A 25,384-nucleotide genomic window follows, 5' to 3' on the forward strand; every position below is an offset into this window, starting at 1 on the left:
GGTGTGTTTTTGTTTGTTTGTTTGTTTGTTTTCATTTGAGAAATAGTCAATGTCTAACTTAGTGTAAGTTTAAGGTGTACAACATGGTAATGTTACACATTTACATAGTTCAGTATGATTACCACTTATCATTAGCCAACACCTCTATCATGTTACATAGTTAACATTTCTTTTTTGTGGTGAGAACATTTAAGACCTAGTCTCTTTGCAACTTTGAAATATATAATACTTAATTGTCTGTCATCACTATTCTATGAGTTAGATTTCTAGAACTTACTATGCCTCTTCTACTTGCAAGTTTGTACCCTTTACTAATTCCCTCACTTCCTGGTAACCACCTGTTTCTGTGAGTTCAGCTTTAGTAGATTTCACATATAAGTGATATACAATATTTGTCTTTCTCTGTCTGACTTACTTCACTTAGCATGATGCCCTTAAGGTCCATCCAAGTTACTGCAAATAGAGGAATTTCCTTCTTTCTCATGGTTGAATAGTATTCTGTTGTGTGTATGCGTGTGTATATATCTCAATTCTACTTCATCCTTTGACAGATACTGAGATTATTTCCCTATCTTGACCATATGCATAATGTTGCAATAAACATGAGAGTGCAGATATCTTTCTGACATCCTATTTTTGTTTCCTTTAGATATATACACAGTAGTGGGTTTGCTGGGTCATTGATAGTTGTCTTTAATTTTTTGAGGACCTTCCATATTGTTTTCAATAGTAGGTATACCAATTTACATTCCCACCAACAGTGCACAGGGGCTTCCTTCTTCATGTCCTCATGAATACTTCTGACCTCATCTTGTAAGAGTTGGCAATTCCATTTTCTACTGTATGATCACCCTTTTTTGGTTGCAACTTGAGCCTAGTGCAGTGTTTTGTATTTGGTGTCTTCTACCTAACATTTAGTGTACAGTTATTATGTGTACCTGTTAAGCCATTGCTCTGCATTACCAAATTTAATCTTTACAACAACCCTTTGAGGGAGGTACAGTTTGAGACCTCCCATAACTAAGGGGGTAGCAACTTCAGAGAAAATGAACAATTCACTAACAGCAGGCAGTGGAGTTGAGAGTTAAGCCTACTGCTTTTTGTCATTGGAGCCAGAGCTCTGAACTGCATGCTATGCTAAAGGGAAATGCTTGTTTAAATAGTAGATTGGATTTGAACTGGTCCTCAAAAGAAGTAGAATGTGTGTGAAAATAAGAGTGAAGCCCTGGCTGGCATAGCTCAGTGGATTGAGCACAGGCTGCAAACCAAAGTGTTGCAGGTTCGATTCCCAGTCAGGGTACATGCTTAGGTTGCAGGCCATGACCCCCAGCAACCACACATTGATATTTCTATCTCTCTCTCTCTCTCTCTCTCTCTCTTTCTCCCTCCCTTCCCTCTCTAAAAATAAATAAATAAAATCTTTATAAAAAAACTAATTCAGATAATCACAAACAAAACTTAAAAAAAAAAGAAAAAATAAGAGTGAAGAGTTCATGGTCAGTTGGTGGTGATGGGGCTAGAGGTTTAGTAAAAGCAAAGAACAGAAATTGGCATTTATTGGAGTGAACAATACAAATAGAAGTGTTTTTTTTTTTAACCTCAGTGCTGTAATTAGTCTTATTTGGAAGAATGAGATTAACATCTGAAAAAATTATAAAGTGAGCATCGTTTAATTAGAGGTCAAAGTTGAGGTTTGTATGACTTGGAAAGGAACCAGTAATTAAGTTAAGCCTCAAAAGAGGAATAGAATTTAGAAGAGTAGTTTAGCAAACCAGATTTTGGGTCAGCCTTACCACTTCCTTGTATCATACTAGTAACTTAGACTTTCTGATCTTTAATTTCTTTGTGTCAAATGGGAATAATATCAGTCTGTGTTTCAGGGTTGTGGGTCCAAATAATATCTCATTTTGTAAACTATAGAATGCTTCTATCATTATGGTGGGGGTAATTTCTAATCTCACCAACTGTCATCTACCTGAGCTTTTTATTTTAAAGTAATTTTAGATTTAGAGAAATTTGGTAAGAATAGAGCAAAGAATTCCTGAATGTCTTTCACCTTTATTATTCCTCAACTATTAACACTTAACCATACATGCTTTGTCATTCTCTCTTTCTACACACATGTTTTTTTCTGAATCACTTGAGAGTAACTTGGAAATATGATGACTGTTTACCCCTAAAGGTTTAAGTATTTATTTTCAAAAATCAAAGACATTTTAAAATTATGTTATCATTATCAAAATCAAGAAAGTGACACTGGTACAATCTTCAAATGAATCTGCAGATGTTACTCAAATTTTGCCAGTCACTCAATAATGCCTTTTAGAGCAAATCAAAACATTTTTTTCTGTTTGGAGATTCAATGCAGGAACACAGGTTGCATCTACTTTTCATGTTTGTGTAGTTATCTGTATTTTGGAACAGTTTCCTAGTCTTTGGTTTTGAAGACCTTGATTTTTAAAAAAGTACAAGCTAGTTATTTTTTTTTAAGATTTTATGTATTTTTTAGAGAGAGGGAAAGAGAAAGAGAGGGAGAGAAACATCAGTGTGTGGTTGTCCCTCATACCCCCAACTGGGGACCTGGCCTGCAACCCAGACATGTGCCCTGACTGGGAATCAAACCAGTGACCCTTTGGTTCACAGGCCCATGCTCAATTTATTGAGCTACAACAGCCAGGGCCAGGCTAGTTATTTGATAGACGGTCCCTTAAATCTGTAATTGTCTGATGTTTCCTCTTGATCAGATTCAGGTTGTACATTTTTCGGCAGGGATAGCACAGAACTGATGTTGTGTTTTGCTTAGTACATTGTATCAGGAGGTTCATGATGTCTATTTATTCCATTACTGGTCATGGTAACTTCAACTATACTTGGTTAAGGTGGTATATGTGAGGTTTCATCTCTGTAAAGTTAGTATTTTTCCCTTTGTAATTACCATATTTTGCCATGTATAATACATACTTTTTTGCCCAAATTTTTGAGAGAAATATAAGGGTGTGTATTACATATGGGTATAATGATTACATACCATGGGTATGATAATTCTGTGTATAATGTGCACAAAAATGTGGGTGCATGTTATAGACGGAAGCACTTTATACTCGGCAAAATATGGTCATAGTTATATTTTTGGGAGACCTTTGAGGCTATGTGGATATCTGGTTTCTCAAGATTCTTGCATGAACCAATGGGTTGCCAAATAGTGATTTTCTAACTCTATTTTTCTTTCTCCATTAGTTGACATTCTACTGTAAGATCTTTCCCTTTACCCTAATTATTTATCCATCATTCATTTATTAATATCAGTAAGGACTCGTGGATTCTTATTTTATTCAATGGGTTGTAATCATTTACTAGCATTACAGCAAATCCTAAAACAATGTCATTTCATTATAATGTTGATGATATGCCACAGGAAAGTAACATAACTCATGTTCATATCAAGTAGCCTATGATGAAATTGGTTTTCTTACATGCTATTTTGCTTAAAGTTGCAGAACCTCTCAATGATGTTTGGACTTACCATATATATTTTATTGTTCGGATTGTGAGCAATAAAGGGGGCTAGTGAAAATCCCCTTCAAATCCAACCTACTTTTTGAAGAGATGCAGATTATGTATCGTCTGGATCCTCACTGCTACCTCTTCCTATCCTATTTTCCCTTAATTTTTAAGAGGAAGCTACTTTGACTATTCATTCCCGTCTATGTGCCTCCAAAACCAAGCTTTCTGCCTGTGCTTTATGGTTCAAAATGAGATATTGTCTAGAAAGCTACAATAGTGCTGCCATCCTGTCTCTTCCTCTTTTCTTCCCATATTCTTGTCACAAATAGTTATTTTTATTAGTCTCTGTGTGTGTGCTTCCAGAATTTCTTTATGCAAATATAAGCACATGGGAATATATATATTCTTACCTCTTCCCCGCCTCTTAACATAAAAGATAGTATACTAAACCCTAGCTTTTCCCCCAATTAACTATACACTTTCTAGATTCTGTCATACCAGAACATGGAAATGTTCTTTATCTGTTTTATAGCTGCATATTATTCCATTTTATGGATGTACCGATTTTATTTAAGTACTTCAGTATTTGCAGATACAAACTACCTGTGACTGTAAACTAGCCTGTCTCGTGTTACACCATCTGTTATAACCTTCTCTGATACCTTTATTCCTTAACCCCTTTTCTAACTCCAAGTAAGTATGAGTCTTCCTCATTTTTAAAACAATCCAAAAAAACTTCATTTTTATGCTGTTCTCTTTATACCACTGACAAAAGTTTTTTAAAATGGATCCAAACCTGTGACTTCACTGTAACCTATTTTTGTTGTGATTCAGTTTCTATTTCTATCTGGTGAAATTTATAGTTTTGAAGTTTACTAATGATTTCCTGTTGTGTAGTGCTATGCTGGCTTTGGTGATTCATTTGGGGTAGGAAGACAAGAGGAGAAAAAGGGGGAGATTGGCAAGTGGAAAAAGCGGGAGGAGGAAGGCTGGAAGGTGTGAAATGTATTTTTATAACTAGCTTGTAACATACAACTGACTTCTGTGTAAAGATGAGCTTGCTTATGGCAAAGTTGCTGACTGATAGGCTAATTGGGCCTTCTGGAAAGTGGCCCTTATTTTCTCTTTCCTAAAGCAGGATAGAAACATCTAACCTTTTTGTCCTATTATTATCATTTCTTACAGCGGAGCCTGCATCTTTGCTTTCAAAATTTGGAATTGTCTTTTGTTGTTTTAATGTCAACTATTTAAATTTCTTAAAATTATCTTGGATTTATCCTTTGCTTTTCATTTCTGCTGCCACCATCACATTTCAGGACCTTACACATTGATTTGCATTACTGCAACAGTCTTCTCACCCTATTTAGCAAATTGATTTCCTACTGTTATTCAGTACTTTTCCTCCCCTTTGTCATCCCCATCATACTAGTTTCTCAAAATTGTCATGCTGACAAGTCTCCATGCTTTGCTGGTGTCCATGACCTTCTGTGCTCCCTTGCCTAAAAAGGCCCACCTCTCTGTAGAGATCCTGCCTCTTTTTCAAGACCCAGATCAACTTCTTTGGGTTCTACAAAGCCTTCCATAGCTGTAACAGCTCATATGCATGTCTTATTCTCCTAAACTTGGTTACAGTCCCTACCAAATGATTGTTTTCTTCCTTATGTCAGGTGTGATCATTTGTTGTTTCTATTTTTTTAAGTATATTTTATTGATTATGCTATTACAGTTGTCCCATTTTTTTACTTCCCTTTATCCCCCTCTGCTTTGCATTCCCCTACCCACCAGTATTCCCCTCCTCTTAGTTCATGTCCATGGGTCATACATATAAGTTCTTTGGCTTCTGCATTCCCTATACTATTCTTAACTCCCCCCTATTTTCTACCTACAATTTATGCTACTTATTCCCTATACCTTTGCCCTCATTCTCCCACTCATCCTCCCCACTGATTATCCTCCATGTAAATTCCATTTCTGTGATTCTGTTCTAGTTTTTTAGTTGTTTGCTTAGTTTTTTTTTTGTTTTTTACATTCAGTCGTTGATAGGTGTGAGTTTGTTGTCATTTTACTGTTCATAGTTTTTATCTTCTTTTTCTTACATAAGTCCCTTTAACATTTCATATAATAAGGGTTTGGTGATGATTAACTCCTTGCACTTGACCTTATCTGGGAAGCATTTTATCTGCCCTTCCATTCTAACTGATAGCTTTGCTAGATAGAGTAATTTTGGCTGTGGGTCCTTGCCTTTCATGACTTGGAATACTTCTTTCCAGCCGCTTCTTGCCTGTAAGGTTTCTTTTGGGAAATCATCTGATAGTCTCATAGGTGCTCCTTTGTAGGTAACTCTCTCATTTTGTTTTGCTGCTTTTAAGATTCTTTCCTTATCTTTAATCTTGGGTAATGTAATTGTAATGTGCCTTGGTGTGTTCCTTCTTGGGTCCAGTTTCTTTGGGACTCTCTGAGCTTCTTGGACTTCCTGGAAGTCTTATTTCCTTTGCCAGATTGGGGAGGTTCTCCTTCATTATTTGTTCAAATAAGTTTTCAGTTTCTTGCTGCTGTTCTTCTCCTTCCAGCATCCCTATGATTTGGGTGTTGCAAACATTTAAAGTTGTCTTATTTCACTTTATATAGCCTTTACTTCTTCCTCTGTTTTGTGTTCATACTCAATCATTTCAGTGAACATCCTGATTACTAGTGTTTTGAACTATGCATCTGATAGGTTGGCCATCTCCCCGTTGCTTAGTTCTTTTTCTGGAGTTTTGATCTCTTCTTTCATTTGGGCCATATTTCTTTGTCTTGGTGCATTTGGTATGCTGTAAGGGCAGAACCTTAGGTATTCACCAGGACAGGGCAACCCATGTCGCTGCATTGTGGCACTGTATGTGGATGAGGGGCCAGAAAGGAAACAATGCCGCTTGCTCTCACCCCACTTTCAGTACCTCCCCACTACCCACAAGCAAATTAGGTCCTTCTGGTGCTGATTCCCAGGTGGGTAGGTATGTGTATGTTCTAGAACCCCATGGGTCTCTCCAGCAAACTCTCCTGTGAGTCTGGGAGTTTCTCCCATTGCTGCAACCCCCATAGGTTTTTACAGTAAGAGATTTTGAAGCTTAATTTCCCCACACTGAAACCTTGGGTTGTGCAGTCTGTCTCCCTCCCAAGTTTTTCCTCCTGGTTTATCCGCACCCAAATGTGGGACCACCCGATCAGCCAGCTGCCACTTTGTTGCGTATCCTCTCTGCCCTAGCTGCCCATCACTGCCCCTCCTGCCAGTCTGGATGAATGTTTTTTTTTTAAACTCCTTGGTTGTCAGACTTCCATACAGTTAAATTTTCTGGCAGTTTCTGTGGTTTTGGTTTTTAAGTTGGTGGTTGTCCTCCTTTTGGTTGTGTGAGGAAGCAAAAAGTATCTACCTACACATCCATCTTGGCTGGAAGTCTGTTGTTTCTATAGAATTGTTTTCTACTTGGATTTTACCAGTGCACAGCAGACTGCTTGGTTTATAGGAATCCCTAAACACATTCTTACTGGTTTATTCATTAAACATTGTGTAGGTTATTATTAAATCATTTGGATACAGAGGATCAGCTAACTCATTCGGAACCTTGAGGGTCTGCTATCCTCTGCTTCCATACTCTACTGTGGAAAATGTGTCCTTTTTAATGGGATTTGCTCTTTGTTTTTCTGACAGATGATATACTGAGATCCGGTCCTTGACCTTTTAGACTCAGTGGTGTGTCCTAGAGATCTTTCTTTATAAAGCCATGTTTGTAACCAGCCATGTGGTCTGGGGTCCCCAAGACCACCTTCAGATTTAATTATTTACTAGGAATGCTCATAAGACTCAGCATAGTACAAACCAAAATCAGCAGAGGGACAGGCACATGAGACAAAATCCAGAGGTAACTAGGGACAAGCTTCTAAGAGTTCCCTCCCTGTGGTGTCTGTCACACAAGACGTTCTTAATTTCTCTAGCATCACATTATGACATGTGTAAAATGTCTATGGAAATGCTGATTATAGATTCATTGCCCAAGGTTTCTATTAGGGGGCTGGTCATGTAGGCACCCTCTGCCTACCATGTGCCAAAATCCCAGACTCCCAGAAGGAAATCAAATTTTCAGCATAAACCAAATTGCTTTTACAGTTACCCCTTACCAATTAGGGAATGGTGGGGACCTCCCTGAAATCCATGTTTCTTGACACCAGCCAAGGCCCAACTTCAGAGTCCTCTCTAAGGATCAGCCTCAGACTTGTTGTGTTAACTGTTCTGTATACCATAGGAATCTACAACCCCTCTCCTTTTCTTTAGCTACTAAGTAGTACTCCATGGTATGAATACATTCTGCTTTGTTTCATTTTCCCTTACTGATTGGCTTTTAGGCTGTTATTTTACAGTATTTATTTTTGTACAATTCATTTTCTACCCTTAGATTGGAATTGATGGGTCATTACATAGTGACATTTAAAAATTTAGTGTTAATAGATGCTTTCAAATGGCTCACCCGAGGTCTAGACTTCCAACAGCAGTTTACAAGAGTACCATTGGAAAGTGATTGCTTTTAATGGTATTCATATCGGGGATTTGGAAAAACTGACCAGCAAACATCAAGAAGAGCAGGACCAGGAAGGACAGTCTTGATCCTGGGTGTGTTCTGCTGCCATTTGGACACTTGGCTTACCCATTCTCTTCCTGGTCCCAAGACCCTTGGTTCTGACACCCGTCTACTCTTCTTTGTCTCTAATTTCCCTCCTTGTTCCCCTTACTTATTGGTCTAGAGGCTTGTGTTGTTTTTGTTTTTCATTATGTTATTTTAAAAATACACAAAAATAGAACAGAACAGAATAAGGAACCTACTTCTCATTACCCATCTTCAGCAATTGCTAACATTTTGTCAATCTTGTTTTATTTTTCTCTGTTTCTTTTTTTGGGGGGATGGTGTGGGCGGATGAATTTTTTCACATTGGAGTAATGAAAGCAGATCCTAGACATTATGGTGTTTAAATTTTTTTGTACTAATTTACAAGAATAATGCATAGTTACTGTACATATTAAATATAGGTGTACTTTTAAAAGGACTTGATTTCCCTAAATACCTAGTCCAGTTGCAAGCATGTTACTTGGGTGTTTTTAGCTCAGAAGGGTATTTCCTCATGTCTTGTATAAAGTTATACAACGTAATATGAATAGCATTGTTTATAGTTCTGTAACTTGCTTTTTTCATTTAACCATATGTAAGGGCCATTCCTTCAAATTAATAAACAGATCAACTCCTTTTCAATGCAATATGCATTATATGACAGCCATTTATATGATAGCCATTTCTATATTGATGGTCATTGTGTTTTTCTGCTTTTCAGAACTTGTGAAACTTGGAGTAAAATTTCATATACATATGGTCTCATGCATTAGCACTTTATTATTGTAAGGTAACGTGCTGAAGAATGAGGTGGCTGGTTAGAATGTTTAGCTGTAATTGTTGAAGTTATTACCACAATACTTTCCTAGAAGTTGTAAAAATTTTTCTGCCAGCAATATAAGAGAGAACCCCTTAACTTACTTACTTACTTTATTTATTTATTTATTTATTTATTTATTTATTTATTTATTTATTGGGAGGGAAGGGAGGGAGAAAGAGAGAGAGAGAGAGAAACATCAATGTGCGGTTGCTGGGGGCTGTGGCTTGCAACCCAGGCATGTGCCCTGACTGGGAATTGAATCTGTGATGCTTTGGTTCGCAGCCTGCGCTCAATCCACTGAGCTACACCAGCCAGGGCAGAACCCCTTAACTTTCATTCTTTCTAGCACTGGATATTATTACTCTTAAATATTTTTGCCAATTAAAATTAGTAAAAAAAAATGGTATAGCATTATAGCCTGAATTTGTCTTTATTAGAAAGAAAACCCCGCAATTTAACCAGAAAATCATTTGATACACTTAATTATATCAGCAATCAAATGTCAGAAATCTTATAACCAATGTGATTTATACAGTGAGATCTTCTGTTTTTCTCCAGTGTGCCTTTTTCCTCCTGTTTCCCCCCAGATCCCAGTTACTATTAATTTCTTTGGTGTTGTTTCAGGATCATTTTTATACACATACAGGCAGCTCTTTCTTACGTTTTACACAAATGGTAGCACTGTGTACTCTGTCGTGCACCTTCCATTTTTCCTGATGAATTTTTTAAAAGGGACATTTTTGCTCATTTCTGAGGGTTTCCTATTTCTCTCATTAAATTAAAAAAAAAAAACTATTGAATTCTTCAAATGTGGAACCTGACAACTTAGCTGTTCATTAGTTGTAGTCTAGTTGTTTTTCCCACAGACATTCACAAAATAAAAAATACTGGAATTGCTGTACTAAAGACTACCAGTGCCTGTTTCCTCTTGTTAAAACCAGTAGCTGTTCAGTTTTTGTCTTTGATTGTCTCGATGTTCTTGCCCCTGATCGCCACCTCCTGCTTCTTGGAACTGTAATACTTTGTGGTTTTTGCAGTGCATTCTGTTACGTGTTCTTGTAAAGATGGAAGGAAATAAGTATTGGGAGGTACAGTCTGGGTCAAAGGTTTATTATAAAGTCTATCACGTAATGCAAAAGATTTGTTTTCTGTGGCTCCTGAAAAGAGCAAGTACTTTGCTTGGGAGGGGAAAGGAAAGACCATGACTTTGAAAATCAGACTTGAATCCTGACTTCACCCTTTACTAGCTATATGACTTTGGACAAGTCATTTAACCTTTTGAACTTCATTTTCTTTATCTATAAAAGGGAAATGTATTTTCTTAACTTTTTAAAAAAGTAGTAATTAAATGAGAAAGTATACAGAAGTACCCAGCATAGTCACTAACACTTAATCACTGAGAGGTTTCCTCTCATTCCTAGGTCTGTAACTTGCAGATTTAGGTATCTTGCTACAAACCTTCAGGGAATGAATGATTGCTGACTGGAATGTTACCTGTGCGAAGCATGTGTCAAATATGATAACCACTTAGACCTATGAGGTCTATCAGCCTTACTCCTTTTTGATATCATTTTTGGTAAATGATAAAGCCTAAAGGATATGGCCAAATGTTTTAAATGAATTTCTGCTAGCATTTAAATCCTGAAAGCTGAAGTATTTGGGCACAGGTGGTATATTTATATGTTTTTTCCATTTGGCTTTCTGAAGGAGGAGATGTGGGAAGAGTGGTTAGTTGGCTTTGATGATAGTGTTGAAGAGCAAAACTTTTCCCTGTAGGCTTACGGTATCACCTGATACTCTAGTATTTCCTTGAGAGGAAATGGTAGTACTTCTTTTAGTACTAAAGAGACCATTTTTGACTAACCTCATCAAAAAAACCTTCAAAATAAAGTTTGAGAAGGGAGAAAAAATTCCAGCTAGATAGTAAAGGGCACATTTTATGGAGTAAAATTAGTGACACAGAACAAGACTACAGACAGATGTGCCTATGACTCCCAGAACACAAAGAGCAGATGCTGAATATTCCTGACCTTTCTACATAATAAATGCCCAGAGTATCTTGAGAAAAGTAGAACAATTGCAGTCTTTTGGGTGCCACTGAGAAATGGTGAGATTCATGACAACGCATTTGAATGCTTCCTAGAGACACTGTGTTAAGTAACCATTCTTCATTTAATCCTTATAAAAATGTAATGAAGTAGATGTATACAGTGATTTATCCCCAATTTTAATGAAGAAACTGAGTCTGAAGATGGTTACTTATTTAGAGCTATAATTAGCTTTTAATGGGTAACATGATAATGATATAACTTAATTACATTTGTTTGCTAACCATACTCTCCTCCTTTCATAAGCTGTGGCATGCTTGATCTTTGACTTTCCAGGATAATAGTGAGAGTGAGTGACTCATGGTTACAGTAGGCACCAATATGTTCTGCTACTCTGTTAGCCACATGACAGTTCTACTCAGGACAAATGACAGTGAAATATAATAAGTTGTCATACATTCCTTCCAACTTCTGATTTTAGTAGTCATACTTTACCAAATTATCATCAATCATACATAGTGTCATGTATTTAGCTTTTTCACTGTCTGCTTGCCCACTGTCTACCTCCATTAGCAGAGCCAACTTGAGTTTTGCGTAATAGCACTGCGGTATACCCACAGCACCCCTTACAGTTTCTTACGCACTTGCTTGGCTCTCTCATCTTATAGTTCATATCCCTTGAATCTCTCTCTGTCTGCCTGATACTCATAATGTCCCTTCTGGAAAGCTTCCTCAAGGCAGAGTTTAGTTACTTTCTCTTCGTTGTTGATTTTCTTCAAGTATCTGATGACTTCTGGTTGTCTGTTGATGTTACAAATGAAGATTGAGGTTCTAGGCTCTAGAGTGATAGAGCCTAGATATGTAGGTAACTGGAGTGGGCTCCCCTTAACTTTGTTTAGCTGTTATTATCCATTAGGCTCCTCCTGTGAGGCCGTGTGTGAAGGGTGTGGTTGGCAGGGTTCACTTTAGGGTGTGAGGAAGGGGCGTGGCAGTAGTTTCTAATAAGAAGGGGTTTGACCTGGGGCACCAAACCTGCCTCCTGCCAAAGGTTTCTTTCTTTTTTTTTTTTTTTCCTCTCTCTTTAAATTGTTAAATACCTTTTATTTACCAGATGCCACACTGGAGCTGGGAACACATCTTTACTCAGTAACCTCTAAATTTAATTTGTTTAAAATTTAAAGGTCTGGGTCTTTAAGAAAGTGTGTGTGTTTGGTTTTAGGCTGGGCTCCAGTGCAGTTGCATCTTTAGCCACAGAGTCATGGGGATGAAAAGTGTATGGAAAGAGTTTAGTAGTGACCTTTCTAATTCTTAGGCAGTCTCTCTGCTCCATTCCAATTTCTGCTCTTCCATCCCTGATCTTGGAGCCTCTCTAGAGCTCCACCAGGAGATGACACATACTTTCCTTTAGTACTTTTTGTTCTTGTGTTGGAGCTTCCTTTGCTCTTGTTTATTCCTCAGCTCTGAAAAGATTTATTACCTTTTTTTTGGTATTATTTCATTATGGCAGAGTGGAAACGGAGAGGCAAACACATTTGCCCAGTCCCATCATTTTGAAATCCTGAGCCAGAGGTTCTTTTGACAACTTTAAGTATTTGCGATTTTAGGAATTGAAACAAACTTATTTAATGAGTGCATTATTGTTTCCCAAGTATTTATAGACTAGTTTGGAACACTTACAGAATGTGAAATTAATTGTAATGCTAAAATACACCATCTGTATATGAATAACTTGTGTTCTAAAAATAGGTGTAAAGCTTTATAGAGCAAGGACAGCAAAAGATACTCAAGAGTATTGTGAGGTGGTTCCAGGTATTGCCATTTGCCAATATTTATTGCCAATAATTGATGATTGGGCCAGAAGCAAGGTAACTCTGGCTCACATGATGTTGTTTGTATTGTAGAGTTGTTTCCTGATGTAACATTTGCTAATTTTAGGTTGTCTTCCTTGATATGACATTAAGATAAAAGCTCTACTACTTGTGGCTTACTAAAGAAAAGTACTATCAGTGGCTATATAGTTAGATTTAGGTTGAAATTTGTGCTTATTTCACAGTGAATGATAAAAGAATAATTTGCCATGTCTTCTAATAGAGTGAAAATTAATCTGTATGCAACATTATTTTTATTTCTTAATACATTTTGGGAAAGTTAATTGCAACTGTATGGTTCAGGGATTTAGTGCAAGAAGAAGAACAGTTGATGGAAGAAAAGAAAAAGAAAAAAGACGACAAGAAAAAGAAGGAAGCTGCTCAAAAGAAGGTAGTATATGTATAAACTATTTATATTAAGTAGTTTAAACATAAACTTTAAAAAATTATTCTTACTGAATTTTTAAAAATTTGATTTAATGTTTTAACTTTAATGGAGTTTCATTAACATTTTATGTCTTAGACTATGTGTATATAGTAATTTGTCAAATGAATACAATTTAATTTAATGTATAGTTATTTAATCATGCCAATAGTTTTTTCAAAGGTAAGTGCTTTGTGTAGGTCTTTATCTTTCTATTAGCTGTTGCTAGGTTTTCATAATTTGTCACTCTGTAAGTGAGAAGAGCATGGAATTGGTAGCTGCACAGAGGGGATTTGAAATCTGGCTCTCCTACATGGCATGCAGGATGGTATGGCTGTAAACTTTATTTAGCCTCTCTAGGCCTCAGAAGTTTTTTATGTGATGTAAAATGAGAATTAAATGAGATAATGTAGTACATAAACACAATAATACAGAATTGGAAATAAAGTAATACAGGAATATACTAATAAAGGAAATAGTAATGCATGTGATAGGAAATAAACTGTTAATTTCCTTTTCACTTTTTATGTAGTATCTGAACTGATTTTTAAAATTTGCAGTTTACATTAGGATATTTTAAATAAATCTAAGACATAATTTGTTGCAAAAGATCTCTAGCCAGTACATTGCCAGAAACTGTAACCAAATTGCAGAAAAATAAAAGATTATGTCCATAATTATAAAATTTTTTACAAATTAAAACTAAAGACTTAAGATGGATTAACTAAGCTGGCTCCCATTTCCAGTATCAAGGTTTCAAGGTGCTTAATGTGTTCCAAAAGACCCAGTGAAATTACTGTGCCATTTTTGTATTCTAATGACTTTAACATTTCTTAATAGGGAAAAACATAAAATACAAAACTGTTGTAGGTAGGGAACTGTTAAAGCACAGACAGAAGTGCTCAACTCTGCCTGAGACAGGGCAGGAGACAGGGAAATTTTTTTAGAACAGAAATTAACCAAGTGAAGGAGGAGCAGAATACAAAAGGATTCCAAGAGAGTAACCTCAGAGGTAAGCATCCATAGCCTTGTGGTAAAGTATGGGTTTTGATGGGGAGAGGGCCAAGGGTAGAAATTTCAGGGGATGAGACTGGGGAGATTGTCAGCTCATATAGGGGTTTGGGTCATTGGCTTTACCTTGGCAAATTGTAAAACTGGATTGGAAGGGGTAGAAACTAGAAGCTGGAATATTGGTGAAAGAACTGTTTTAAAAATCCACAGAAATTTTTGAAAGGATATGAAGGGAGAGGAACCTAGATTGACTCTTAGGTTCTAGACTGAATGACTTAGTACATTTTGGGAGCAGTTAACCAGGTTAGGGGATACACAGAGTGGTGAGAAGAGATGTATACCTGGTCCTCAAATAATGCGTTGATGAGATGTGGAAACTTAATTAATTCATGGTTATGTCAATTAGCCTATGGTAAATCCCAGAGTTCCCAGAACCTATTCAGGACATTAAGTGAGGATTTACTGTAATTCGGATCTGGATATGCTGAGTTTAGGGTATGAACATCAAATCCTGGGGAGGGCAGAGGACAAAGCACTGGGGAAGATTGACTTCAGTCTTAGACTTGTTGGTTGATCTCAGGAGTGACTAGAAAGAGAAGCATCAGTTAATTGTCATAGTTAGGGTTTGGAATAGGTTTCTAGTCCAGATATCCTTGCTTTTGAAAGTTCACATTGTACCACTTGGCTTCTGTGAAAGACCTATATTAGTACTAGAGTTTTGGCACCAACATTTGACAGTGCCTTAGGCCTCTCTGTCAGAGGCCTGTTGATACAGGATGATCTTTGCAATATGATCAGTCTTTGCTCAGGATTTGTTATGAAAATGTTGTGTCCTCTCTAAGTCTTAAGGTTGGAGAAAGGCTTTATCAGACTCTCTTCCATGGTGTGAAGGCCATTTATTTAATGAAAAGAATCTATAAGAAACTTGGGAGATTTACTGAGGAAGATACTTGGGTATACTTGACAAAGAACCAGTAGTTTGGCACGCAACTGGGTGTTGCATTAGGCCCTATTGATCCCTGCTTCTAAGATTTAGCTGGTAAGTCAGGATGTATATGAAATGGTTAGAGAACAGGTCTAAGGTATAATACAATGAAACATTTATTTGGAATTGACCTTGTTTACTGAGGAAATTCTAAGAAAGGGAGATTCACTGGAATTTCTTCAAATCCTGTGTCTTTAAAATATGTAAAGTAAGTATAATTTTTAGGTCATAACATACAAATTATGGCTGTAGTTGTTGAAGTTTATATTTTTCATATCCAATTTCTAAATCAACAAGTCAGTGTCTTTTAAGACGTGAATGATGATTTTTGTGCCATTTGACTTCTCACCAGATCTTAAGTGACAGCTTTTCTTATTCTTTCCCACTGCATCCCTGCCTCGCTGTATTATGGTTCTAGTCTCTCAGCTCAACCGTGTCCTACTAGAACCATCATCAGAGGCTTAAGATACGGGAAGTGTTTTCTTTTGCATTGGTTGGGTATTCTGTGTGTCCTATAGACACAGTAAGACCTAGTCATTGAACACAACATAAAGGGAAGCTTAATACCTCTGATGTTAAATTTAGCAGGGTAGACTGCCACTTGCTATAAGACTGTTCTTCAAATTCTAAATAACCAGCTTACAACTGAATTTAAATACAACCCATTGATGAAGTGAAGGCAGCTAGTATTTTTATAAGCTGTTACCAAAAAGCTTAAAAAAAACAACTCTCAAGGTGGCATACTTACAGCCCATATGAAAGGTTGTGAGTCACAGGAGTTTTAAGACAAGTTTCCTAGAGCTTGTCTATTGTAGGAGCAAGCAGGTATATTTAGTAGGTGACAGACATCTACATAAGCCAGGTAGGCAGGCCTATTCTCTAAATGGAAAACACTAAAGGAAACTCACTAAAGGAAAAACAATCTGCTTGTTTTATGTAATCTATACTTTTTAAAAATCTGTATATTTCATATCTGGGTAAAGACTCAAGATACTATATGTTCCAACCCATTCATATTGTGTGTGTGTGTGTGTGTGTGTGTGTGTGTCTCTATGACACCCACATTAAAATTAGTTAAGTGACTAACCATGGTTTCATCAAGATGACAAAACTAGGAATAGAATTGAAATCTTGTAATTCCCTCAGCTGGTGCTTTTCCAGAATTTAGTGCCATGGCTCTCTTCTTCTGATACAGAACCTTCTTATACTTTTGCTTTATTTTTCACAATCTAAAGGTGAACAGTAAAGCTGTAAATAATATATTATGGTAATTTTATAAGGGATGTAAAGGGTCTTTTTGCCATGAATGCAGAAAACAGTCTCTAGTAGCCACTGTAGTCTTTTAAGAAATTTAACTTCAGGCTATATTTTTATTTTAAATAAAAAACTAAGTAACACAACTTCTTGCATAAACAATCAGATATCAACAAGGCTCACTACAATGTTTTTATTTGATTCTTTTTATTTTTGTCTTATTTAAATATTAATTTATTTAAATTCCTCTTTAAGGAAATATTACACAAAAATTACATGATTTTTATTATGTTTCAGCCCCAGTACATCTCCAATGATAGAGATCAGTAACTGGATGGCTTTGTTAAAAAATTTTTTTTCAAAAGCCTTTTATTTCGCATCTAAGAAGCGTGACTTACCTTCTGATTATAAGACTTAGAAAATAATTTGACATAGCATTGGGAATATAGTTTCTATACTTAAAAAGGGGGAATAATATAGTAGCAAGAGATTGTTGCCATAGATTTATATCTAAGTTCTGTTTTTAGAAGAAGTTTTTAGAAGGAGTCTTGAGGGAATGCACTGAGGAGAAAAAAGGAGGTTGAGAAATGGGTTAATTATAGAGGGTATAATTTAGTGTAGCCTTTATTTTAAGCTTGCAATTGTAGTTCCTAGAAAGCATGAGGGAAGCAGCAGTACAAATTGGGATCTTTTTTTTATTGAGACAGTTTTGTTACTGTGTTGAGCCAAAGGGACATTTATGGGTTTTGTGGATTCAGATGTGCTAAGTTTGAGTTTAAATGAGACTTAAGTTGTAGAAAACCTCCTACTTCATTCTCTTTTGGAAATTTCAGTTTACCTTTCTTGCCACCCGAAGACAATTTTGTTCTAAGACTAGAGATCACAGTCGGCAGCCAAGTAGCAGTTTTTGTTTTTTGTTTTTTGTTTTGCCAGTAAGATAGATGATAATATAACCAGGTCTGGAGTGTTGCACTCATCTAGTGTGTCCCCTTACAGTCCTGCTCCTTATTTCAGCTTCCTACAGTCATGTGCCATGTAATGACATTTGGGTCAACAACTGACTGCATATACAACAGTGGTCCCGTAAGACTGTTGAAAAATTCCTTTTGCCTAGTGAGGTGGTATGATTTAAAGCACAATATATTACACTACTACCATTGTGTTACAATTTCCTACAGTACCTCACTACAAGTAGCATGTGCTACATACAGGTTTGTAGTCTGCGAGCTATTGGGGAACAGAATTTGTCACCCCCAAATATGTCTCTTTGGCATAAGGATTCTTTTGGGCTGGTTAATTTTAAGAAACAGCAGACGTGGGAGAAACTATGAAAACCAAGTAAAAGCTACCCTGTGTAAAAGACATTTACATTATACGGGAAATTTTCATCTGTCAGGGTGTCTTCCTCCCTGTACCAGGAAGAGGGGATGATCTTATCTCTAGAAATCCTTATCAGTGCAGAAGATAATGACTTCTGTCTGTATAACCACATTACCCTGGCTTACTTTGCTTTTCCTGGGAGCCTCCAAAAATGAATCCTGCCAACCCTAACATCTTCCATCTTTAGCTGAAGGTGGTTTTTCAGGTTGTGTGTTTAGCTACTTTGGTGAGTTACCTAGTTTTCTTGAGTGTCTCCCATATATATAGAAAGTATGTGTTATTAAACCTGTTTGTTTTTCTTCTGTTAATCTGATTTTTATTACAGGGATGTCTCAGTTAAGAACCCAGAATAGTAGAGGGAAAGTTATTTTTCCTCTCCTATGGAGTAGTAGATTATATTGAGTTGGCCAAAAAAGTCCATTACATTTTTTCCGTGGTATGGCTCTAGTAGTGCTTAGTTGTCTTTAACTTCATTCGAAACAGTTTTGTTAGATTGTATTGTGACAGCTGTCATATTAGCATGCACTTAAAAACTTACCAAAACTGGTAAATATTTGTACAGCCATTTAATATTGAAGATGTAAGAAGATAAGCAATGTTTTTGGCATATCATGCTTTATTATTTCAAGAAAGGTAAAAACACAACTGAAATGCAAACAAAGATTTATGCAGTGTGTGGAGAAGGTGCTGTGACCGATCGAACGGGTCAAAAGTGGTTTGAGCCCTTCCTAGTGTTGCTCAGTGGATTGAGCACCGACCTGCAAACCAAAGGGTTGCTGGTTTGGTTCCCACTCAGGGCACATGCCTAGGTTGTGGGCCAGGTCTTCAGTAGGGAGCGCGTGAGAGGCAACCACACATGGATGTTTCTCTACCTTTCTCCCACCCTTCCCCTCTGTCTAAAAATAAATAAATAAAATCTTTTTTCAAAAGTGGTCTGCAGAGTTTCTTGGTACTACTGACATTTTGGTCAAATATTTCTTTGCTGTGGGGCTATCGTATGCACTGGAAGGTATTTAACAGCACCCCTGGCCTCTACCCACTAGAAGCCAATGGCAGGAGATAGCTGACATACTCAAAATATCCAAATCAATAAAGTTATTGGTGAAAATGAAAAATGTGTCTTTTATTTTACAGAAAAAACAATGGACTTTTTGGCCAACCTAATACCATACAACCTAAGTGTGCAATAGGCTGTACCATCTAGGTGTGTATTAGTGACTCTGATCACACAACCCTATCACCTCACAATACACACAGGGGTGTCCAACCTTTTGGCATCTCTGAGCCATACTGGAAAAAGGAGAGTTGTCTTGGGCCACACATTAAATACACAAACACTAATGAAAACTGATGAGCAAAAAAAAGGTTTTAAGTAAATTTACAATTTTGTGTTGGGCCATAGTCATAGCCATCCTGGGCTGCACGCAGCCTATGGGCCACGGGTTGGACACCCCTGTAGCACAGTTCTCAGAATGGATCCCCATCGTTAAGCAGACTATAGTACCCTGACTATATTCTATTTTTTCTTTTTAAACTCATTTTTATGCAGCAGACCTGGGTTCTAAACTGGTTGTTGCTTACTAAGAAATCATAAAAAAGCCTCCCTGGCCATTATTTAAAACAGGTGAATTTAACTATTAATTCCTTATTCTAATACCTAGCACTGTTAAGACATTGTAAATAATAGAAAAAGAAAAAAAAAAGCAAGATTTGGGGAACTGGAAGGGAGTTTGAGTCAGGTTATTTGCAAATGAGCCAAAGTCCAGGCTGGTGAGGTGATAGCAGCAGTAGTACTGATTATCTTTTGAATGTTCTCTCTATGCCAGGTACTGTCCTGAGCATGTAGTGTATGAGTTAAATCATTTTACCCTGACTACCACAGTAGGTAGGTGTTTTTGTTCTTGCCTTATAGATGAGGAGACCAAGCTTTAGAGAAGTTAACTGATTTTGACCAAGGTCACACAGTGTAGGCAGTGGTGTCAGGACTCAAAACCAGTCTAGCTTCAGGCTCTCATCTATTAACCACTAAGTGTGCATAGGGATGGAGGAATTGGGACACTCGGTGCAGAGCCGGACAGAAAGTAAGTTCCTAGCATGCTACGTCTGCCACCTGTTCGATGCCTTCATTAATGAATTGAGATGATTGTGATAATTGCTTGTGAAATCACAGCTTAGGTTTGTTTGTTCAAGGAAAAAATGTACTCAAAATGGAAATCACTCTGCTTCTAGACTTCTCAGAATTCTTTAATTCTATTACACAAGAGGATCTATAGAACAATATCTCACATTTAATAGAATTGTGTATTTTTCCACAAAAGATGTTTTTATATTTTACTTGAGCCTCACAATAGCCCCGAAAGGTAAGCAGTACAGATTTTTTCCCGTACATTTGAGGAATTAGGAAACTGAGATCAGAAAGTTTAAATGACAGGGTCATTTAAAAGCAAAACAAGGAAGACTTGAAGTTAATTTAATATATTTTATGTAACCCACTATATAACTAAAACATTACCGTTTTAATGTCTAATCAGTATAAAACATTAATATTTCCCTTTTTAATACTAAATAATAGAAATCTACTTTGTATTTTATAGGTATTGATTTGGACTAGCTATATTTTTCAGTGATCAGCAGTCACATGCAAATAGTGGCTACCATTTTGAACAGTGCAGACAAACACTCTTATATTTAGTTTGAGTAATGTGCTAGGTCCTGGACCAACCCACAAAAACTTATTTTAATGAAATGGAACTCTGTCAGTTCTATTTCTCCTAGTCAGTTAGGAGCTTCTGGATTCTATTACATTTATTCACTGTATTAGTGATCTGATGGGCAAACATTTTCAGGTGTCTCTTTGGTGCCATTCTCTTCAGGTGACAGCAGACTGGATGAGATGGAGCAAAATGAAGTTTTTTCAAAGAAGTTGCAGAGTAGGAATTTAGTAATATGGACATGGTTCTATGTATTGTAACTTAGTTTTCTTTGGAAGACACAGTAGAGTTTAAAAAAAAGATTTTTAACTTGTAAAATAAATTTTATGCTGTTTTTGCTTCAGAAAATTACATATGTTATTGTCTGATGTGTGACAGTTCTAATATTTCAAAGTATTCATATGAGGGGGGACCCAAAAAAGCAGGAGTTTATTATAAAAAATTGTGTATTTATTCTTATATGTTTAAAGTGAAGTCACCTTCAGAGTACTCTCCATTTGGTGGTGAGTACTTTTTTTTTTTTTTTTTTCACTTTTTTCCCCCCACTGCTCCAAACAGTTTTTGGGCTCGTTGATTTTGATGCCTTTTAGTGCTTCTGCCTTTTTTGTTGGTTGGTTGGTTGGTTGGTTGGTTTCACCTCTTCCACATCAGCAAAATGTTTCTCTTTGAGGACTCTTTTTTATCCAGGAAAACAAAAAAAGTTGTTTGGGGCAAAATTCGGTGAATAGGGAGAGTGGGGGTCATTCCATTTTTTTGTCCAAAAACTGTTGAACACTCTGCACAGTGTAGGCAGGTGTGCTCATTAATCACCCATGGTGAAATGGGCAAATGCATTGAAAGAGTCTTCAGGAGAAATTCACTGAAGCTGAACACAGCCTCTCACAACACCACCAGCTGGTACCCTGATACAGATGGGTTCCTAGAACACTCACCTAGTCGGGGGAGCCTGTACTACAAGAGGCCTGTCCTCCAGAAGATAATTCCATTTTTGTTTTTTTGCCCCCCCCCTCATATATCACATACTCCTAATAAGATTGTTTTACTACTATTAGATTTTTAAAACAATTTCTCCAGAAATAAGTGTTCAAGCTATTTGACTAGTCCTTCCATCAGTTTCTTAAAAACACTTGCCACATTAAAGAAAAGATGGGCCTCCATTGTTTAACATACCATTAGTGCTCTAAAAGTTGGTAAAGCACTTCAGTGCTTAGATTGACTCTGGCTTTCTGGGGAAAGATCGCTTGGTGAACCTTCAGTATTAGGGTAATTGCTACATAGCTCTTTACCATATAGCTCTATAAGGATATAATTAAACATTGGTGTTTTCAGTAACAATAATTTTGTGTGACTAAGCAAAATGAATTATCAGGGCTCATGTCAGACCATTAAGAAATGCTTTATCTTCAGTGGAAACAATTCCTGGTTATCAAATACGATTATTTAGTCTTTCCTTGACCCTCTGCCTGTCTCTGTATCTTTTATTTATAGAACTCTCATACAGTTGGTTTTAATTAAAAAGTTAATTTTTGCTGTGGTCTCTGCCTGTAATTAGTTTCTCCTTTCGAGGCCCCACGAGGCAGCTCTGCTGTCCTAGGCCCTTCTCCCTGTTGTGTCACAGACAGTGGAAATAGGGACTGGCATGGAGGGCAGGGCTCGTGACCATGTGAGTTTACCTTCTGAATGTGGTAATTTTGATAAATTATAAGATGTGTCAGAAGTTGCATATGTTTGATAATTTTTCCTAATCATAAATACTTAAAACTTAACTATGTTTAACTGTAACAGCAGCCTAATTATTACTAATTTGGCTATAGTGGCTGTCTGCAGCTTTTCTTCCAGAAAACTTAATTAATTTTTTTATCATTTGAAACAGGAACTTTTGAAGCCATTTAAACATGTGCAAAACTCATTAGATCCAATAATGGACAGGTGACAATTACATACAAATCATTTAAAAACTAAATTATGAGAAACTATAGTCCCATTTTTTTATTGTACATTGTCATGCAGTGTCTTCTCTGCATTGTATCTACAAAAGCATTTTAAAAAATTATTACTAAACATTGTAACAGGGACAGTTGGGCACACCTATGGGAAAAGTATGCTTTCTTTGCATATCTTTTCCTATATAGTTCATCTAAATGACAAATTCTTTATTTAATAGAAGTGTATATGTATTATGTAATAGTAATCTATGAGCATTTTATCATAACAACCCATTTCTTTCAGTTTCATATTTACATTGTTTTTTTGTTTGTTTGTTTTTAGGCCACTGAACAAAAAATCAAAGGTACGTTGTTTAAAGCTACTTTTTATTTTATTTTTTCATTAAAGCAAGGTTGTTGATATGCATTTTTATTCACCTCTAGAGTGGGAGAGAAATGAGAATAAAAGGAAAGGGGTGGAGAGACTTCTTCAGTGACACCACATTGGAGTCATCCTTTGGGGTTCATGCTCTTACCGTGGTGGATATTACACTTTTAGAATATACTGCCTCAGGACCTATTTTACAACTGTCTCTGAAGAGGAACGCCACCCCTTAACAAACTCCCTTGATTTAAATGTTTGAGCATAGGTACCTTTCCTTCGGTCTTCCATCAAAAGCCTTATCTGGGGTTACCTCTAGGATTCATCCCATTCCTTGCTTTATTCCTTGTTCTCTGTATACTGTTACTCCCCCACTCTTTCCTGTAGGCAGAGAGTGACAACCACTCTATATTATCAATGAAGATAGTAGATTACTAACCTATGGTCATTGCACCAGGTTGAATAGCTCCCACTACATAGCAAGCAAAAGACTTCAGGGAGGTAAGGTAGGAGGAACTGAATTCCTCTCAAATCCTAAATCAGGAATTATTCACCCTTCTAGGAGTTCACTACCTGGTAATGAAATGGGTAGGGCTCTCAGATGCTGAACTTGTTAGACCTAAAGATTCTGAATTTTTATTTTGAGCTGTATCAAAAGTGCAATCTGTGCACTGGGTTGATATATATAGTCATTTGTGCCTATTTTAATTTGGTCAGCATTGGCAAAGGTAACAATTGTATAAGAATGAACAAGAACATTTGTAACTTATGTTTTACTAGAGAAAATGGCAATAGAAGGACATGCCCAAGCACAGTATAATATGATGTGATTTAGTTAAAGTAAAAATTGTCAAGACGTTGTCTTGGAGACTAGAGGGGTGATAATTACATTAACACAAGGAGGTAAAGAAGGCCTCTTGAGGAAAACCTTGAGATTATGAATCTTAAATGGTGAAACAGCCAGTCCCCCCAAAAAGAAAATGCAGTGGCAGAGGGATCGGCATGGTGAAGGCACAGAGATGGGAAATAATGTGATTTTGTATGTGGTGGTGGAATTTCTAGAACATTAAATACTCATTGACAAGTAGACAGGTAGAAGGGTTTCTCTGATGAGATAAGTAGCAGTCAGGTCAAAGAAGGCCTCATATCCTGTATGTACTAAGGAGATGGGACTTTTATTTTTATAGACAATTAGGAGCCACTGAAGAGTGTAAGTAGAGGAGCAACGTGGTTTGGTTTTTATTCCTTTTTTAAAACTATCAATCAGTGTATATGGAAGGTATTGGCTGAAAGATGGAGCTGAGAAAAGCAATGCACTCTGAGCATAGGAGGCAGGTAGATAAGATGAGGGAATATTTAGAGTGACTATAGAGGTATTGGGGAAAGTGGCAGAATATAGGCCTGAAGGTAGACAGATTGGAGGACTTATTCTGATTAGAGAGTAGAGAGCCAGCAAAGGTTGCTGCACTTAGAGGTCATAGTTATAAGCTGTGCTTTAGGAACATTTCTTTGTCAGTAGTTATCAGTGTCACCAATAGAAGCAGTACCAGAGACAGTAGAGAAGGAGTGGAGAGGGTGATTAAGATTTGAGTTACATATACAGAAGTCACTTCAAAATGCATTATGTTGTTTTGCCAGCTCCTTTACTCACTTCATCCTTCCTTTGGTGGCAGCTCTCTTCATAATTGGTCATGTAAAGGTAGAAGATGGATGACAGATACGTGAGACATAATCAAGAACGGGTGAGATTAGAAGAGGGATTGAAGGTCATATATATATGCATTTGACCTTGGATGTCTAAGAATGTTGCAGGGATGTGAAATGATGTCTGAAAGAATGTTGTCACATTAATTTAGTAGGAGTGTGAGCAAATTTTCTTAAAACTCTACTTTCCTCATATCACTCCCCTATATAAGAATGTTAAGTTGTCCCTTGCTTTATGCTTCAAGACCAGATTCCTGTAGTTGGCTCCCATGGTCTAACCAACCTTTTTTCCATCACTCCCTTATACTTTTCAGAGTCTTCTCTCTTTCATGTTCACTTCTGTTTCTGTTTTTGTTTTTTGTTGGGTTTTTTTTTTTCCAATTCAACTTCTCAGCCAAGGATGCCTTTCAGCATTTCCAACCCTCTTAGAGCTTATCTTCTAATGGATCACCCCAACTGCCATTGACCCCACCCTCTTCAATTTCTTCAGATGTGATATGTCTTAATTTGGGGTACTTGATTATATTCTTTTATAGAGTTTTGACTGAGTATCCAATGGATATTTGTTTCTCCAACACAACCTTTGAGTACCTGTTGGCTTATATCCTTTCCAAAAATGTCATCCTTTAAGATCCATACATCAAATATGAACAGATTTGAGTCTTCTGAGAATGTTAGGCTGAGTATACAAAAATCGCTTCAAAATGCATTATGATATGTTTTGCCAGCAC

At 36.8% G+C, this 25,384-nt stretch overlaps 1 protein-coding gene across 9 annotated transcripts in view; it reads left to right on the forward strand.

The window, feature by feature from the left end:
• Positions 1–25,384, forward strand: part of TNRC6A (trinucleotide repeat containing adaptor 6A) — a 97,457-nt gene that overhangs the window by 10,514 nt on the left and 61,559 nt on the right. For 8 of the 9 annotated variants that reach the window (XM_045849206.1, XM_045849207.1, XM_045849209.1 and 5 more), the window contains exons 3-4: positions 13,181–13,268; positions 22,911–22,932. In XM_045849206.1, the coding sequence (XP_045705162.1) occupies positions 13,181–13,268; positions 22,911–22,932 (110 nt within the window). The remainder of the gene's footprint in view (positions 1–13,180; positions 13,269–22,910; positions 22,933–25,384) is intronic. The other variant, XM_045849215.1, reaches the window with a different exon arrangement.

This window comes from Phyllostomus hastatus, unplaced genomic scaffold (assembly GCF_019186645.2).
Source record: "Phyllostomus hastatus isolate PE091 unplaced genomic scaffold, TTU_PhHast_1.1 phas_contig_64, whole genome shotgun sequence".
Classification (NCBI taxonomy): Eukaryota; Metazoa; Chordata; class Mammalia; order Chiroptera; family Phyllostomidae; genus Phyllostomus; species Phyllostomus hastatus.